This window comes from Aptenodytes patagonicus, chromosome 10, assembly GCF_965638725.1.
Source record: "Aptenodytes patagonicus chromosome 10, bAptPat1.pri.cur, whole genome shotgun sequence".
NCBI lineage: Eukaryota > Metazoa > Chordata > Aves > Sphenisciformes > Spheniscidae > Aptenodytes > Aptenodytes patagonicus.
Genome location: NC_134958.1, coordinates 23,606,893 through 23,626,209, shown reverse-complemented (window position 1 = coordinate 23,626,209; position 19,317 = coordinate 23,606,893). Strand labels below are relative to the sequence as shown.

Here is a 19,317-nt window from a genome sequence, read left to right as displayed (position 1 = left end):
GAAACCGAGCCCTTGAGCCCCACGAATCGGTCCCCCCCGAAACCGAGCCCTCTAGGAAACGCTCGCGGCTCTTAACGCCCGAGGTTTTTCTCAACCTTATTAATTTCTGGGTTTTTTTTCTTCTTCTTTCCTGTTTTTTTTTTGGTTTTTTGTGTGTTTTGTTTTTTTTTAAATTAATTTATTTATAGATATATTTAAAAAAAGCAATAGTCCTTTGGTCCCTAAACTCTAAGGAATGATATGACTCTGAAACAAGTAATCCTATGTCCCTGTGCCAGTGACAAGCAGGGGGAAGCGCGTGTCCCGCCGCCCTGCTCCATGGGATATATATATATATATACTTATTTATATATATCTTCTATAAGTCCAACATCCTTTGATCCTTTTTTTTTTTTCCCCCGACGTGGGGAAAAAGAAAATCTTGCCATTTCTCTTTTTTCCAAACAAGCATCCTCCAGGTGAAGCGCCCGAGGCTGGTCCCGTCCCACCGGCTTTGGTTTAAGAATCCGTTTGGAGCCTCTTTTCCTCGTTTCTCCTGGGAAATCGGTAGCAGCAAATGAGTGCTTTAAAAAAAAAAAAAAACAACCAACAAAAAACAAAGGTAGATCGTATCCCGGGCGCCCGGGGCCGTGGTCCTTTCTCCCGGCAAGGGATTCGGTGAGTCCTGGCGAGCGGCCGGCAGCGAATCTCAGCCCTGGCGCCGCATCGCTCTCCTCCTTCCTTGTCTTCCTCGCTCTCTCGTTCCCGTTAAGTAACAAACAAGACCGGTTTGGGAAAAAAAAAAATCAAAAAAGAAAAGCTACGACCAGAATGGCTCTCTTCTTCGCCATTTTCTCCATCACCTTCCTCCTCCTCCTCCTCCTCTTCTTCCTCCTCCTCTTCCTCCTCTGGGATGCGTTGCAAAGAAAGAGAGTTACGGGTTTGGATACTGCACTTGGGGAAGGGGAAAGTCGTCAGACACCGCGGGACGCCCGACCTGCAAAACAGCGAAGGGGCCGTTAGCCTGTGTCCTGGGGGATGGAGGGAAGGAAGGACGGAGAGAGGCACGGCGAGAGGGACGGCGAGAGGGACGGAGGGAAGGGCCCAAATCCCAGTTTGAAACACACACGCAGACTGTCCCGGGCGCAGAGACCTCCGCACACACTCGAGGACGTTTTTGGAGAAAGCACGGCACCTGCGATGCCTTAGGTGAGCCGAACCCCACCGCCAGGTCCCCTGGGGCATCGCAGCGGGGCGCAGCAGGGCCAGGCCCCCCCGTCCCTCCCCTTACCTCTCCGCAGGGCCAGGGTGAGCAGGGGTCAGTAGGGTCTGTTGGCATCTTTCGGCCGCTTTAGCTGGACTTTTAGCCTCTTCATGCCGATCTGGAAGCCGTTCATGGCCTGAATGGCTGCCTGAGCGCTCGTCGGATTGTCAAAACTGACGAAACCTGGGGGCGAGGGACGAGGTGACAGAGGGGTTTGTCACCGTAAACATCACAGGTTGCCGCTTTACTTCAGCCAAGGCGTGGAAATCCCGCAGGACGCTCCTGCGGGCAGCCTCAGGCGGAGCCCCGGGTTGGGGGGCTGGGAGAGGGGGATGGTGGGGCAACGGCGCAGCCCTGGATTGCAGGGTACTGGGTGGTGGGCCAACGGCATCTCTGGGGACACCAAGGTCTGCAGGGACACTGGGGTAAGAAGGTCCACAGGGACACTGGAATGGTCTCTGGGGACACTAAGGTGATGGGATTTGTGGGGACACTGGGGTGACAGGGTCCACCAAAGTGATGGGGACTGCGGGGACACCAAAGTGATGGGGTCTGCGGGCTCATGGGACACCTGGGTGACAGGGTCTGCCAAGACACCGAGGTGATGGGGCCTCCAGAGACAGCGGGGTGACAGGGTCTATGGGGACACCAAGGTGAGCAGGTCTGTGGGGACACCAAGGTCTGCAGGTCTGTGGCGATACCAGGGTGATGAGGTCTGGGGACACCAGGGTGATGGGATTTGTGGGGCCACCAAGGTGACACAGGCTGCTGGGACACTGTGGTGACAGCTCTGCAGGCCAGAGCGTGCTGGTGGCAGCGGTGGCACTCAGCCACGTGAGCAGAGCAGACATGGCAGTGGCAAGCGGTGACCAGCCCTCCCTGGCAGGCACGCAGGCAGATGCACTGGGTTGACATGGGGGACAGCGTAAGAGGGGACAGCAGCAGGGTATGTCCTTCTGTCCTGGCACGGTGCGGGACAAAAAAACTACCCTTTGGCCCCGGGATGGACAACCACGTTGCTCCAGCCACCATGCAGCTTCGGTCACCCATCGGTGCTGCCCGAGCCAGACCCCTGGGCTGGGATGTCAGGGAGAGCCAGATCCCCGAGCTGGGACGTCAGGGAGAGCCGGACCCCCAAGCTGAGGATGTTGGGGAGAGACGGACGCCCGAGCTGGGACATCGGGGAGAGCTGGACCTCCAAGCTGGGGACGCCGGGGAGAGCTGAACCCCCGAGCTGGGCCATCAGCGAGAGCTGGACTTCCGAGCTGGAGACCAGGGAGAGCCAGACCCCTGAGCTGGGACATCGGGGAGAGCCGGACCCTCGAGCTGCGACATCGGGGAGAGCCCCACACCGGGACTTACCAAAGCATTTACTCTGGTTGGTGGCACGGTCCACAAAGACTTTGGCAGAGATGACATTGCCGAAAGGCAAGAACATCTGCGTGAGCTCCGCGTCCCCGAACTCCTGGGGCAGGTGATAAATAAACAGGTTACAGCCTTCGGGACCTGGGTGACACACAAAGGACAGCCGCATGTCAGCCACAAGGCGGGGGTCACCCCGGGGGGGAGCGAGGAGCCGTCGGCCCTGCGGCGGGGTGCCCCCCACAACCCCTCACCTTCCCGCTGCTGCTGCGGGATGATGGGTGCTTGCTGGGGAAAGGCTTGGCTGATGGGTGCGTAGGCGGTGGGATACGCTGCTGGAAGAGAGAAACATGGAGCTGAGACCCTGGCGCCCACCCCGCTCCCACCACAGCCCTGGGAAGGGCTGGGGACAGGGATGTCCCCCGCTGCCACCCTCGATGGAGGTGCCTCTCCTGCCCCGGGGCTGCTGGCTCTGCCCTTCCCACCCCTGCCGGCACGGCCCCAAGTCTCCCGGCATGGCCAGTATGCAATGGCTCTCCCAGGAGGGATGCTGGTGGCAGCAGTACTATGGCCTCAAGGTTGAGGAAAGCCGGCACTTTCGGTTGAAAAAAAGCAACAATTGGGGGTCCAAAACTTGATTTTCTGTTGAAAATCTGAAAATCACTGTTAGTGCTCCTAATTAAATGGCTGCCGGGCTCACTGTACTTCCACTGGATGCTTTGACTCCCTTCTCTCCACATCCCATCTCCCTGGCCATTGGATTCGGCCACGTGACGAACATCTGACAATTTTTGATGTCTCGGTGCCTCCAAGGCGGTCTCTACCAGTGGGCTGGCATGTCGGCACGATCCAGCGTCGAGCTGGCTCTCTATCACCGCCCAAACCTCGCCCCCTCTCCTGGGTACCGCCGCCAGCTCTCCCCCACGGAGTTCTCTCAGCCCAGCGGGCATTAAAACTCACTTTCCTCCATCCAAAATTTGCACGGAGGGCCGTGCCGGGAGCACATCCGCATTGCTGGGGACGAGGGGAAGGCACTCTGCACCAGCGTCACCCCCATCGCTGCCCCAGGGTACGGCACACCGCACTCGGTGCATCACCGCGTTAATCCGTGCCCAAGCACGCTGCCCTAGTCCTGTGGTTCAACCCCAGCCAGCCCCAAAGGCGACGCTCACCCCCCCCAAAAATAAGGGTGAGGAGCAAAGAGGGGAGAGAGGGGAGAAGTGCAAAGCAAAGTTTGAGACCTGCATAGTGCTGCATGCCTGCGTAGGCTTGCTGGAGGGGATCTGCCACCGTGGGGCTTTGAGCTGGGAAGAGAAAAGAAGGGAGAAGGAAGAGAGAATAAGCAAGAGAAGTCCGGGGACGAGCAGCTCCCGCGGGAGAGGGCTCTCGGCCGAGCACTGCCGCGGAGGGGCAGAGCTGCTCCCTGCCGTTTCGTAGGAGCCGAGAGCATTGCCACGCTCGCAAAGGCGGCGATGCCACGGGAGGAGGGATTTCGGTGGGGATCGGTGCACGGCTGGTTCGTCCGGCATGTTCTCGGGGTGGGGAGCACCCCCGGGAGCCTGCCGCGTGAGCCGAGCACGCGTCCCCAGCCCCGGGGGAACGTGGCGGAGCCCCCCGGCAGGCTGCGAGGCGGGTTACCTGGGTAGGGGTGGATGCCGTTGGTGTAGATGGTCTCCGAGGCGGGCTGCCCGTTGGTCTGCGGCGGCAGCGGGCTGAAGCCGTTCACCCCGATCGGCGTGGCGATGCTGGGCACGGGCGCCGTGCTGATGCCGGGGGGAGTGCTTGTACCTGCGGGAGGGAGGCGTCAGCGCCGGCAGCGCCTCCCCCCCCCCCAGCCCCGAGGATGTCAAGCAGGATGGGGGGGCAAATGGAGGGGAGTTGTACCTGAAGAGGGGGTGAGGGGGGCGGCCACCAGCCCGCTGACGTTGAAGGCGGCCATTTGCTGCATCTGGGCAGCGGCGATGGCAGCCATGGGGTTCAGGCAGGTCCCCTGCGCGGCCGCCATCAGGGCCGCCTGCTGCTGCATGATCTTAAGGAAAGAAAAGGGGGAAAAGGGGAAAGCGAGCGAGAGGCAGAGAGAAGGGGGGAGCAGGGGAGGATAAATTAGCATCCCCCCTTTGCACCCACACACGGGGGCTCAGAGGGATAAATGCCACCCGCTGCCGGACCCAGGGACAGGAGGAGGTCTAAGTGACGCTAAAAAAGGTGATATATGGGACCGCTGCGCCCTACAGCCATGCCACCCTCACCCGGGAGGGGGGTGTGTGAAGCCCTCTGTTGTGCCCCTAAATGGGGATACACCAACCCTGACGGGCATCCGCACCCATTTGGCACTGGTACAATCCCACGCAGGCTTTCACGGGCAAAACACACACACACACACACCCCCAAACCGCGGGGCTCCCCAAAAACCCCCAGGTCCCGGCCGGCGCCAGCTCCTACCGCTTGCGTATAGGCCCCGTAGGCGCCGAACTGGATGGTCATGGGGTTGAAGATGCCCAGCTGCCCCGCCATCTGATGCATCCGCCGCAGGGTCCTCTCCTTATCTGTGTCCGCAAACTTCACCACCAGGCTGGACGAGGCGCCCTGAGACGGGGGGAAGATGGGGCTGATGGTGGGACCCCGGCAATGCCCCTGAAATGTCTCCCCGCTCCGGGGAGGGACCCGCTGGCTCGCAGCGGCCGCAGCATCCTTGGCCCCAGAGATGCTGCCTGGCTTGGCAGCAGCAACCAGCGATCGATGCGAAGTTTAATTATAGCCGGCTTTTCTCCCCAGCGGCGGCTCCCTGACCTCTGTTTCCTTTTTCCCCCTCCTCGTTCACAATTTTGAACTTCAGCGTTAATTAAACAGCCCCTTTCTCCAGCACGGAGGGAATTAGCCCCATGCGCCCACCTCCGGGGCTCAGCGCCCAGGCAGGGATGAACCTTGAGTTGATCCGGCCAACAAATTGCCGGTCCGTGGGATTTTGATCCAATTAGATAGAGGATCAAATTAGCTGGTGATTGGATTACGCAGGCAGCACGGGGCCGAACAGGGCAGGGCGAGAGCCGAGCACTTACCGGCATGGTTTGGCTGCCGTGCAGGCTGTTGATGGCAGCCTGCGCCTCGGCGTGGCTGCCGTATTTCACAAAGGCACAACCTAAGGGCAGAGAGGGGACAAGGGAGGGATCGGATTCGGCCGCTGCAGGAGCCAGCGCTGCCCGGCCAGCAGCTCCCACCCTCCGTGGGTCCCGGCGGACCCACGGGGTGCTCACCCGGCTCCCCAAAGCCCACCTTTGCTGGCTCCATCGGGCCCTCGGAGGATGGTGCACTCCTCGATCTGGCCGAAGGGTTCAAAGAGGCGCCGGACGTCGTCCTCGCTCTGCTGCTTCCCCAGCATGCCCACAAAGAGCTTCCTGTCTTCTAAAAACAAAACCAAGCCCGTCGGAGAGCGGGATGCCACTCTCTGTCCTGTCCCCTCATCCCTGGTTTGCAAACAGCGCACAGAGGGGAAAGAGCCGGGTGATGCCGGAGCCTGGGGAGGGAGCGATGCCGGTCCGGCAGCAAAGACACAGAGTTTATCACCTCCATCCTACGAAACGCTCGGGTTGGGAAAACCTCTCCTGCAGGGAAATCGCCTAGGGGTGAAGCTGGGAAGAGCCAGCTCCCGCTTCGGGGACCGGAGCTGGAGCTTCTCCCAGGGATGGAGGAGCTGGCTCCCCCGGCACCGATGCGGGATGCGGCTGGGATACAAAGAGAGCCCGCAAAACACCGGCGATTGCCTTCGTGTGATTGACTCACAGAATAACCCGCAGCCTCCGGCCGTGCCCAGGAGACATAAATAAACCAAACACAAGAGAAGGGAGAGTAAATAATGAGAATTTCATTATTATTACCAGCATCTGTCTTGCGCGGCTGCGTGCTCCCGCCGTGCGCTAATGGCATTTGACAAAGAAAATAAGGTGCCCTGTCAAGACCGTTGCCGGGGAAATAAATAAATAATGGCAGGAGACGATTAATGCTCTGTCCGTTACGGTACCGGGAAAATTAGTTAAGGGAATAGGGCTCGTGTGTTGTCTAGTTAAACATAAACCATCTCCTGGTCAAGGCGGCCGGGGGGAGCGGGCTCGGCGTCCGAGCATCGCCTCCTAGGCAAGGGGGCCGGAGCCGAGCACCTGAGCTCGCCCATCGATTTTTAATCCTTCACCAATTATGCTCGTTAAGTGGGCAATTTATTTGCTGGGTCTCTCCAGGACGTGCCAGGACCAGCTCGCGGCGTGTTTAATAACGTGGTTTGAATAGGGGGATATCTACCCCGGCCGTCCCGCCGAGGGCAGGCAGCCCCATGCTTGCATCCCGCATGTCCGAGCGTGCCTACACGGCCAGAGCTTGCTCGTGGCACCGGGAACATCAGGGAGTTTTGACCCAATTCCTGCAATTTTGCCCAAATTATTGACTCAGCCTGGAAACGCCGTGGCCCCACGAGCCGCAAACCCCCATGGAGAATTTGGGCGGGGGCAGCGGTTTCTGTTTGAGAGGGGCTCGGGCCATGCATGGCCAACTCCTGCACTCCAACTCTGCTGGGGTCCCCGCCGGCAGCTCCAGGCAGGTAATTAGGTTGTTTGATAGACGAAAGGGCTGTCGGAGAGCAGCTGGCTGGCACTCTGCCCAGCACGATGTCAGGATGTTCATGGCATGACGTCAGGACGTCCATGGCATGACGTCAGGATGCTCCCCACAGCCGGCCAGGCAGGGAGAGCCGAGATCGCATTTGCTCTGCGCTCGGGTTTGGATGTCACCGGCAAAGGCAGCTCCTTTCGCGGGTTTCTCTGCAAACAAACCTCCCCGCAGCAGCCCCCGCGATGCCACCGTGTCCCCCGTCACCCCCCCGGGTGGCCCTGTGCCCCCCTGCCCGCGTGGGGCAGCCGGGGAAGGGGGGACCTACCTCCTCGGCCCTCGCTGTCGGCCGGCTTCACCTGGATAGGGCGGTTCATCTGCAACACACAAGCGGGAGCGGGCAGTCAGTGGCCGTGCCGTGCCCCCCCGCAAACCCCTTCCGTGGGGAATAGCAGGATTTGGCCCCAGGGGGCTGGGGTGGGGAGCAGGGGAGGGACCTGCAAGAACAGAGCCGGGGTTTGTGGCCACGCTGAACCGGGGATGCCGACGGCGGAAGGCGATGCTACGGCCCCGGGGATGGGTACCCGGTGCCGCAGGCACCCGCCAGGCCGCCGGTGCCAGCCTTGGCTGCCTGCCTGCTTTCCTCGACTGCAAAGGACTGCAGAGGCGGCAGCAATGCCCGGCCAGCCCCGGCCCCTCCGGCAGCACCGCCACCACTCTTCTTTTCCTGATTCTCACCCAATTTCAGCCTCCTCCCGTGCATCACCGCTGTGTGTACCCGCAAGCGTGACACGCGTGTGCAGTAGGACACGCTGGGCCAGTGCACATGTCCCTGGCCCGCTGCCCCACGGAGCCATTTCTCCTCCTCTCTCCCCCTCCTTTTTCCCCTCTTTTAGCCGAAAAATGCTACAATTATATCCGTTTCCACGGCAACAAGCATGCTTCCCCCGCGATGCTGCGGAGCCCGAGCCATGTGCTCGATGGGGTCGTCACGGCAACGGCAGGATGTCACGCATGACAGGGCGGGTGTGCGCGCACACGTACACGGCTTGAGCACGCACAGGGACAGCCGCACACACCCGTGCTGCTGTCGCACCCATGCTCGTATGTACCCCCACCCCAGGGTTCCCCCTGTGCACCCCTGGAGGGGGTCCCCAAATTTAGAGGCTGGGTGAGGGCAGCACCAGCCCTCCCCCCGGGGTGAGGAAGAGGATGGTTAAGGAAGAAGAGGAGGGAGGTTTCCACAGCAACCGCCTCGTCTCCAGGGAAACACGGGGAGAAATGTCAGCACAGAGCCAGGGATGCTCCAGGGAGAGGACCAGGTCCCCAGGAGCCATGGGGTGGCACCGAGGGACACGGGGGGGGCCACCCGGCTGCCCTCACGTCACCGGTCCCCCAAACATCCACCCCAACCCCTGCACGGGGGCAGGATCCAGCTCACCCCAAACCCCAGAGGCTGTGACAGCAGGGAGACCCGTGGGACCAACATCCCCCTCGTCCCCCATATCCCTGCCATGTCCAGGAAGAGGGAACCCCATTTTGGGGGGGGGGCTGCCCCCCCTCCACCGACCCACCAGTCCCATTTACCAGCACGATGGCCTTTGATGGAATAAATTTCCCATGCCCACTGCTGTATGCTTAATGTAATAAACCCAGCGAGTATGATTTAGAATAACATTTACGGAGCCGCAGAGTGTCATTTTGATGTGTCTCCCGTCTCCGCTCGCCGGTTATTAAACTGTATTGATTCTCCGGGAGCGGCTGATGTTTATAAATGTCAGGCCTCGGGGACCGGCTAACCTAACCCAGGGCTGCCGCACCGCGCCGGGGAAAAAACGCCCCTGTCCGTGGACACCCCTGAAAGGGGCTTTTGGCACCCCCGGCATTGCCCCGTGCCCGCCCCGGGGTGCTCGGTGCCCCCGTACCAGCTCCTGTGGCACAAGCGGACAGCGTGGGCACCCAGACCTCCCCCCGCGTCCGGTTGTCTGGTGCTCACCTGTCCGTCTGTCCCCACAGCACCCCTGCACCATGCCCCTGCGCCCACACAGTCACCCACCGCTGCCCAACAGCCCTCCATCCATCCCCCGACACCCAAACAACCACCCAGCCGTCTCCCACTCCTCCTGACACCCATCCGTCTACCCCCCAACCCCCATACATCCATTCACCCATCCCCGACACCCACACAATCACCCATCCACCCACCTCCCCCCAAGATTCACCCACCCATTCACCCATCCATTCCCCAGCACCCATCCCCGTAACACTCATCTATCCCAATAGCACCCATCCATATCCCCAACACCCATCCACCCCTATAACACCCATCCATCCAGCCCCGTAACACCCTTACACCAGCCCATCCATCCCCCACCTCCCTACCACCCACCTTTCCACCCCCATAGCACCCATCCCTCCACACCCATAGCACCCACACATCCATCCCCCAACTCCCACCCATTTCCCCCCCATCCTCGCACACCCCAAGGACATGCTGACGCACCCAGGGCCACAGGAGACCCTGTCTGGGGTGTCCCAGCACCCACCAGTCACTGTCACCCGTGGGTGCCCCACAGAGCCCCAGCTATGGCACCCCATGGCCAAACCACCGGTCTGCTACAGCCCAAGGGGGTCACCACCGGTTGCTAAACCATCACCTGACCCCTCGGACACTGTCCCCCACCCAAATTCGGAGCCCCCCAACAGCCTGGGCATCAGGGAGAGCCAGCCCACGGTGGATCCCTGCTGGGGGACCCGCCCTGTGGGACAGGGTCACCTCCGGCCCTTGCTCCTTCCTCGGTGTCACCCTCCTCCTCCTCATGCCCAACAGCCAGAGGGATTTCAGGCGCAGGCCGCCACGCATCCAAATGAGCCGAGACGGAGGCATCGGGTGATGCTGGAGCAGCGGGCACCCGCGGGAGCCTGGTGCCCACGTCACCCCAGGTGTCCCCAGGCAGCCAACACCCGGTGCAGGGAGACAGGTGCTCGGATACACGCAGCCACCCATCATGGGAACACCCTGCCATAAGGGGAACACCCTGCCAGAGCCCTGGGGGTGAACTCACAGCAAGGGGACACAGCCGGCCTGGGGATAGTCACACCACCCCACAACTCCGCACAGACGCACGACCATCCTAGCACACCCACACACACAACCACACATCCCCTACAGTCGCACTCCCGCTCCTGCACACCCCTATGCACAACCACAGACCCACGCACAGCATCCTCTGTGCACACCCACGCACCCACAGCTGCACGCTCGCCTCAGCACCCCCTCTGCACAACTGTACACCTACACAGCCGCATGCTTGCACCCACGCACAACTGTACATCCGTCCTAGCATGACTGCACACCCACGTGCAGCCACGCACCTACCCCAGCCCCGTGTACACCCGCACACGACACCCCTACACCTACACACCCTGAGCCCAGAGTCCTCATGAGCACCCACCCACCCACAGCCGCACACCCATACAACACCCACAGCACCCTCCCCGCAGCTGTGGACCCCGTACAACCACAAGCACACACCCCAGGGTGCACAGCCGGCACCACCATCCATGCCAGGCAGGTACACAACACCCCTTGCCTCAGTTTCCCCATTGCGGCAGCAGGACCCACAGTGGGACCCCCGGCAGCCCTCTGTGGACACACGGACACCCAGTGCTGGTCAGCACCCCTGGACGGCCATGGTTCACCCCCAGCAGCACCCACACCCCATCCCCACCACCACCCACGCACACCTGAGCCCTGCGCACAGCCGGCCAGCCCCCCCACCGGGCACTCACAGTGTGGGAGCCCATGCAACACGCGTACGCACACACGCACTCTCTGCTCCCTGCTCACACCCAGTGTGCGCACACACCCACGTGCACACACTTACACACCCACCACTGCCACACCCCAGGCCCACGTACACCCACACCCCACCACCACGCACACAATCGCTGGCTGCAAAGACACCCTTAGCACCTGCTTACACATACAGCCACCGACACGCTTGCACACCCACCACCCCCGAGTGCAACCACTCCCCACCAACACCCACTTGCGCACACCCCAGGCGCAAAACCATACCCCTGCCAACGCACGTGCACCCCTGCACCATCTGTGGGTGCAACACCCGCCCCGAGCACATCCCCTCGCACACCTGCAACCACACACACAGAGCACCAACACACACACGCAAACCCAGGGTGGAAAAATACACCCTCCAGCCAACACACAAACACACAAACCCATCCCCGGGTGCAGATACACCCTCCTCACCAACAGAGGCATGCACACACTCCATCTCTGCCTGCAAATACACCCTGCCCACCCCCCCCACCCCCCCCCCACCACACACCATTCCTGGGTGCAGATACACCCTCCTCACCAACAGCCCCTGACAATACCCTCCCCATCCCTCGATGCAGCTACACGCTCCTCATCAACACACACACACTCACAACCCCAACCCTGCGCGCAGATACACCCTCATCACCAACAACCGCCCTGCCAACACATGCACCCCATCCCCGGGTGCAGATGCCCCCTCCTCGCCAACACCCACACTCACACACAGCATCCCTGGGTGCAGGTACACCCTGCTCACCAACACCCCCCCAATCCCCATCCCTGGGAGCAGATACACCCATCTCACCAACCCAGGCATGCACGCACCCCATCTCCGCGTGCAAATACCCCCTCCTCACCACCACCCCCCTGCCAACACCCCCCCATCCCTGGGAGCAGATACACCCCCCACCCCCACCCCTCCAATCCCTGCGTGCAAATACCACCCCGGGTGCAGACCCCCGCCCCCGGCTGCAAGCACCCCCCACTCCGAAGCACCCCCACCCCGCGGGTGCGGATGCCCCAGCGCACGCAGAGGCTCCCGGGCCGGGCCGGGCCGGGCCGAGCCGAGCCGAGCCGAGCCGGCAGCAGACAAAGGCGGGGCCCTACCTCGATGCAGAGGATCTTGGACCCGGCGGGCACCCACAGCACGGGCGGCCGCGGCCCGGGCGCCGGCACCTGCGGCAGCTGCATGGCCCGGCTCGGCTCGGCTCGGCCCGGCTGGGTTAGGCTCGGCCCGGCTCGGTTCGGCTCGGCTCGGGCCGGCCCGACCCGGCTCCACCCGAGGCGGCTCGGCTCGGTCCGGCCCGATTCGGCTCGGCTCGGCTCGCGCAGCGGCGCGCGGGAGGCGGGGCGGGGGGAGGGGCGGCGGCAGCCCCGCCGAGCCGGGCCGAGCCGGGCCGGGCCGAGCCGAGGGGAGGGGCTGCGGTGGGGACACGCCCCCTCCACCGCCTGGACACGCCCCCGCGCCGCGCCGGGGGCGGAGCCTGGCCGGGGTGGGGAGACCCGGGGGCGCGGAGCGCGGGGGTGCGAGCGCAGGCACAGGGGCTGTGCACAGCTGTAGGGGTGTGCACAGGCACACACGGGTGTGCGCAGCCATAGGAGGATGTGCACAAGCAGAGAGGGGTGTGCGCAGGCACAGGGGTGTGTATACAAGCCCACACGGGTGTGCACAAGCAGAGAGGGGTGTGCACAGCCATAGGAGGATGTGCACAAGCACAGAGGGGTGTGTGCACAAGCACGCAGGGGTGTGAGCACCGGCACACAGGGCTGTAAACACGAGCAAAGAGGGGTGTGCACAGCTACAGGGGGTGTGCACAAGCATAGAGGGGTGTGCACAGCTACAGCGGGGTGTGCACAAGCACAGGGGTGCGTGGACAAGCACACAGGGGTGTGCACAGCTACGGGGGGGGTGCACAAGCACAGAGGGGTGTGCACAGCTACAGGGGTGTGAGCACAGGCACGGAGGGGTGTGCACAGGCACAGAGGAGCGTGCACAAGCATAGAGGGGTGTGCATAGGCCCAGACAGGTGAGCACACGGAGGTGTGAGCACAAGCACAGGGGTGTGCACACACAGACGCCTGCCCAGATGTGGCTGTGCGCCCCAGCAGATGCACCCCCACGCAGCGCTGCGTTCACACACGCACAGAAGGGATGCGCACAGACATGTGCGCACGCAGGGCCGCGTGCCCGCACACCCATGTGCAAGCGTGTGCTCACACGCATGCACCTGTGCTCGTCCCATGCCGGGGTGCGGGGTGAGAAGTGAGCAGCTACAGCAGCCGTACATGCGCTTGTACACACATGGGTGTGTGCGATGAGAAGGGGACACAGGCAAGCCCGTGCCTTGCAGGCAGGGCCTGACCCCGCACCTCCTTGAGGCTGCTGAAGTGGGCTGTTAACTCTTAAACCTACTGATGCACAGCACCACTGGCGAGAGCGCAGCTCAGGAAGCCACATCCCTGTGAACCTCGTCCTCCTCCGTCAGCTCCGCAAACCCGAGGCAGGGATTGATAATTCACGGGCCCCGGCGCTTTCCCCAGCCAACCAGCGGCCCTATTGATTTTTATTTAGACAAATAATTAAGTATTTATTTTCACTTTGTTAAGCTCAGGAGGTCGGAGCCCACAGAAAGCACAACAGCATGCGGGCGGCAGGAAAATCAATGCCTCGGTTTGCGGCCGCTGGAGCAGCTCCTGCGCCCGCGTTCCAGGTGGGTGTCACCGTCCCCCCCTGCCAGCTCACCCTGACCCCCTGGTGTCACTTACCCCCGGCAGCGTCTTCTGCTCGTGCAGGGCGCTCTGCGCCTTCAGGGCCGAGTCGCGGGCGCAGTAGGTGAGGAAGGCACAGCCTGCGGAGACGGGGAGACAGGGTCAGTGTCCAGCCCGGCACCGCCGCAAAGCTCCGGGCACGTGGAGAGCCGGCGGCATGGCTAATATGGCGCTGGGGCGTCTCGGCACCCTGGCACCCAGCACCCTGGTACCCTGGCACACAGCACTCTGGCACCCCGGCACCATGGCATCCTGGCATCCAGGACCCTGGCACCCTGGCACCCAGCACCCTGGCACCCTAGCATCCAGCACCCCAGCACACAGGTGGCACCGCCGCCAGCGGGGCCAGAGCTCAGCCCCGAAACGGGGTGGGAGATCTCCATACAGAAGAGACAGAGCAGTGGGATGAAGGAAGGAGCAAGGCAAGAGCAGGCAGCGAGTCTGGCAGCGCACGGGCAGTGGCGCTCTGGCCCCAGGCTCCAGGGAAAACTGCAGCCCAAGCCCTCTGGGAAGCGGATCTCCAGGCGTCGAGGCCGCGCATCCCGGCTTGCCGCCACGCTTCTCCCGGCCCCGAGCATCCTCCTTGGGATGAGACTCGCGTGGCAAAGGTGCTCCGGCTCCTCCGACATCACGGTGCTTTGGGAATCAGGAATACGCCTGGGGCGAGGTTTTCCCACGCTGACTCACGCTGCCGAGCCGCTCACTCGCTCGCCTGGAGCTGGCGGCGACGAGCAAGCCTTGGGGACGGGGTCCGGTCCTCTCCCCTCCGTCTCTCCCGATCCCGCGGGAGCATCCCGGGTCCCCGTGCCGCCGCTGCACTGCTCCCTCCCCGAGGGCTCCCCCCTGATTTGCTGGGATCACATCCAAAAGCGTCTGAAAGTGATATTAAAACAGCAGCAAAACAGTTTCCCTTCAACAAAGTAAATATTTAATGAATAAAATTGACATTGATGCATTTTTAATATTGGCACAATTAAATCCGCCAGCTGATTAAGTATTAATAACTCTTAATAAGTACAATCAGCGTGCCTGGGAGGAGAGGGAGCACAGCAGCGGGGCTGGGGGACGCCGAGGGACGGGGTCCCTTGCCCGCCTTGTTGGCGACAAGATGCTGGGGACATCTGCGCTCGCGGGGAGCAAGGAGAGATCCCCCCGGTTAAATATCAGCCCCGCTGCGGGTGGAGAGGGGAGGTCAGCATAGCGGCTCGCGTCAGTCCCGGTGCCATTTCCAGTGTTTACCATCCATAATCAGGTTGGCTTCCTCCTCTCTGCTCCTTTTTCCCCCTTTTTGTTTTCCCTGCAGGTGACGATGTGGATGGTGCCTGGGCGTTCCAGAGAAGTTCGGAAGGCTGGAGCAGGAGCGATCCCGCTCCGAAGGCTCGCCGGGAGGAAGGATGCCTTTCGAATTAGAGGAGTGTCCACAATTAAATTGCGTGTCTGGGCCGCAGCGGTTGAAGCCCACGCTGGAGGAAGCGTTGAGGGGCCCGGCAAGGTGCGAATCCCATTGTTTGGGGCACACAAACAGCTTCACAGGCTCCTGGAGACATCTCGAAGGCTGCAGTGCTGAGAACGAAGGAGTCCAGGTGGCCGCCCCATGGCCGAAGGGCACCGACGCAGCATCATCCGCAAGCACCAGGTTTCAGCTTCCCAGAAAGTCCCAGCGAAGCAGCCGCTGCCCGTGGCACAGGGGCTCAGCGACAGCGTGCGGAGGAGCGCAAGATCCCGTCCGGGCAACATCCAGGGTGCCCTGACCCCGCTCCGGCACAGCGGACCCCCAGCTCACAGGTGGGGGGTTCTGTAAAGACTTTAGCGGTGCACATGTGAGCCCCTCGGTGCGCCGCTGCTCGGGGTGCCGGGTGCTCTGCACCCCGTGCCAGGGTGCTGGTCAGGCCAGCAGCGACCCCAGTCCTGCCAGGTCACAGCGGCCTGGGGCACAGCGCAGGCAGGGGGCCGGGCAGGTGGGTGCCTGTATCCCAGCTGGGTGCCTCCATCCCAGGGGTGCTCCAACTCACGTAGGTGCCCAAACCTCACGTAGGTGCCCTGATGCCAGACAGGTGCCCCCAACCCAGGTGGGTGCCCTAAACACTGCTGGGGTGCTCCCAGCCCTGGGGTGCTCTGACCCCAGGGGTGCCCCCGAGCCGGACGGTGCCTCCCCTAACTCCAGGTGGGTGCCCCTGCCTCCGGTGGGTGTCCCCAGCCCAGGGGTGCGTCCACCTTAGATGGGTGCCTCTGCCTCAGGGGTACCCCAATCTTAGCGGGGCCGCATACCAGGATGCCCCATACCGGGGTGCCCCCACCTCAGGGGTGCCCCATACCGGGGTGCCCTCACCTCAGGTGTACCTTCACATCAGAGGTGCCCCATATTGGGGTGCCCCATACTGAGGGTGACACATACTGGGGTACCTCTACCTCAGGGGTGCTCCCACCTCAGGGGTGCACCATACTGGGGTACCTCCACCTCAGGGGTACCCCATACCAGGGTGCCCCACCTCAGGCGTACCTCCACCTCAGGGTGCTCCACCTCAAGGGTGCCCCCAACTCCGGGGTACCTTCACGCCAGGGGTATCCCCGCCTCAGGGGTACCCGCGCCTCGGGCTGTCCCACCTCAGGACGCACCGCCTGGTCGCGCCCCGCCGGCGGGCGCGGAGCCCCCCGTACCTTTGTGCATGCCGGTGAAGCGATCCTTGAGGACGGTGAGCTCGTAGATGCGGCCGAACTCCTCGAAGAGCGGCTTGAGGTCGCTCTCCTCCAGGTTACGCGGGATCTGCCCCACGAAGAGCTTGATGGCGTCGTGATCCTTCATGGCGATGGCGCCGGGCGGGCGGCTCAGCCCGTTCACCCGGCCGCTGTTCGCGGTGCTGAACGCCGCCCCCGCCTCCGCCGCCGCCGCCGCCGCCGCCACGCCGCTGCCCGCCGCGGCCATGGCCCGCTCCGCCGCCGCCGCCGCCGCTGCGGGAGGCGCCCGCCGCCCCGCCCCGCCCCGCCCCGCCCCGCTCGGCGCCGCTCGGCGCCGCTCGGAACCGTTCGGAACCGCTCGGCTCGGCTCGGCTCGGCCCGGGCCTCTCTGCTCACAAACCCCCCCCCCCCCCTCCCCACCCGCGCGCGCGGCCGCCAGCGGGCTGGTGACGTCAGCCTGCCGGCCCCGGCGAGACGCAAGGTATTAGCATAATGAGGGAGCGGCGGCCAATCAGGAGGGGAGGCTGGCAGCGGCGCGGGGTACCCCGGCTCCGCCCACTACTGCCCCCTGCCGGGCTGACCCCGAACCCCTTCATCCCCGTCACCCTCCAGCCTCCACCGGCCTCCGCTCCCCCGTCCCCCCCCGTCCCCCCCCCCGTCCCCCTCCTGTCACCCCCATCACCCCGAGGCAGGGCTGGCCAAGGGGCTGAGCGGCCGCCTGCCTTCACCCCTGCAGCCCTCGGTAGGTTCCAGAGTTAACACCCCCGCTCTTCGCCACCGGCCGCCACCTTAGAGCGGGATTTAAATACACAGAAAAGGCTCAAAAGGGACAATTTTGGCACTTTGTTGCATTTTTCACCTCGATGGACCCCACGCCACCCCGGTTGCCCCCTCAGGGCTGCCCCAGATGGGGGGGGGGGGGGAGCGCCTCCCCCCTGCACCCCCCGCCACCCCGAAAAATCTGTAATTAGACCGAACGGCTTTAATACCTGACGCGGTCGTTAATTAATTACTCCCAGAGCAGCAGCTGAGCTGGGGGTGCCCGGCTTTCCCGGCATGCTGCCACGCGTGTGCAGGTGTGTGCAAGCATGTGTGAGCGTGGGGGTGTGTCTGCAAGAGTGTGCACGCGTGTGCATGTGCTTGTGCAAGTATGTGCACGCGTGCACACGTGCATGCACGTTCAAGTTTGTGCAAGCATGTGTGCAAGTGTGTGCACATTTGCAGCACATGCATGCACATGTATGTGCTTGCATACATGTGCACACATAGTTGAAAGTGTGTGCACATGCGTGCAAGTACATGCAAGTGTGTGCGCAAGCACATGCAGATGCATGCCTGTGTTGCAAGCCTGTGCAATGGCATGCAAGCGCGTGTGTGTGCATGCATGCATTTGCATGTGTGTGCAAGTGCGCGCATGTGTGCAAGCATGTGCATGGGTGCACGTGTTTGCAAGCGCCCATATGCATGCGAGTGCAAGCATGTGCATGGGTGCACGTGTTTGCAAGCGCCCGTATGCATGTGAGTGCAAGCATGTGCATGTGTGCACGTGTTTGCAAGCACCCGTATGCATGCGTGTGCAAGCATGTGCATGGGTGCACGTGTTTGCAAGGACCCATATGCATGTGTGTGCAAGCATGTGCATGGGTGCACGTGTTTGCAAGCACCCGTATGCATGCAAGCATGTGCACACAGCTGCAAGTATGTGCATGTGCACGCAAGGATGTGCAAACATATGGAAGTGTGTCCCAATAAAACCCAATGGATGGGGATGTTGCTCAGGGTGGGCACCCATGGGTGGGTTTCGGAGGCGCGGAGCGTAATCCTGCCGAAATCTGGGGGCTCGGCGGCTGTTCTTCGCCGCCGCCTGGGTTTATTTTTAAACCCGTTGGCCCCGAGTGATTCACACGCTGCCTGTTCTCCTCTGCTCCCCGGCAAGTTTTACGCGACCAAAATAGATGTTCTGGAAGGAACGGGCCGCGCGGCGAGGCCGCGGCAGAGGAAAGCGGGGTGCTCCCTTCCCACCGGTGGGGATCCCGGCCTTTGCAAGGGTGAAAACGTTGCCAAGCCGCCCCCAAGGTGGTGTTTTTGGGGAGATGCTGGTGCAGACCCCCCGGGAAGCGGGACCACGGGGTGATATTTAACCCAGATCATCAATACCAGGCTTTAGCGGAAGACGCTGGGTTGGGGGGTCCCCCTGTGCCAACCCCGCCGGCGCTGGAGCATCCCAGGGCACAGAGCAGTGCCCGGGGAGCAGAGCACCCTCCCCGGGGCCAGCCTCCCCCTCGGCCCCAGCCCCACCAGCAGCGGGTGTCCCTGCAGTGACAAAAGCACCCGGCAAAGGTACCAATTTATGCCGTGTTGGGGAAAAAAAAGGGAAAAAGACAACTTTTAAAAATAGGAGGCGATAATAACCTCCTCCCTCTGTACCTGGCACCCCCTCGGAGCCCGAAGCGCTGCATCCGATCAGGGAACTACAGTATCTCGGCTGTCCTCCCCGCAGCGTGGCTGCGGGAAGAGCCAGGCAAGAAGTGGCCACGCAGAGATGGAGCAGACGTGCAGGTCTAAAGCGCTGGAGGCCACCGGCCCGGACCAGAAGGTAAAGCTTCTGCTCCACAAATACCCGAGGCGTTTGTGCCGTGGAGCGATGCTTCCCAAAGCCAACCTCAAGAGATGTCACGGGGACACCGGGTGGCATCGGCGGGGACTCGGGTCAGAGCACAAGGAGATGTCCTCACGGGGATGAGAAGCTTCTGATCAGCGTTTGCTCGTGCCAGGTCTGGTAGCGAGGAAGGAGCGCTAATTACACCAGCCTTTCGGAGCTCTTTAG

The 19,317-nt window shown here is 62.6% G+C and overlaps 1 protein-coding gene across 6 annotated transcripts; it reads right to left on the bottom strand.

The window, feature by feature from the left end:
* Positions 1–16,687, bottom strand: CELF6 (CUGBP Elav-like family member 6). Of its 6 annotated transcripts, none has more exons than XM_076348569.1 (13): positions 16,473–16,687; positions 13,812–13,894; positions 7,530–7,578; positions 5,879–6,007; positions 5,665–5,744; positions 5,048–5,191; positions 4,490–4,634; positions 4,244–4,393; positions 3,847–3,909; positions 2,860–2,940; positions 2,606–2,749; positions 1,271–1,426; positions 1–976 (listed from the first exon to the last, which is right to left on the bottom strand). In XM_076348569.1, the coding sequence occupies exons 1-12, from the start codon at positions 16,615–16,617 to the stop codon at positions 1,299–1,301; spliced, it is 1,341 nt and encodes a 446-aa protein (XP_076204684.1). In that variant the 5' UTR covers positions 16,618–16,687; the 3' UTR covers positions 1–976; positions 1,271–1,298. The 6 variants fall into 6 exon arrangements, with proteins under 6 accessions (XP_076204684.1, XP_076204689.1, XP_076204685.1 ...); XM_076348574.1 differs by having other exon boundaries at positions 5,879–6,004; positions 16,473–16,677; XM_076348570.1 differs by having other exon boundaries at positions 2,860–2,937; positions 16,473–16,661.
* Positions 16,688–19,317: the final 2,630 nt, after the last annotated feature.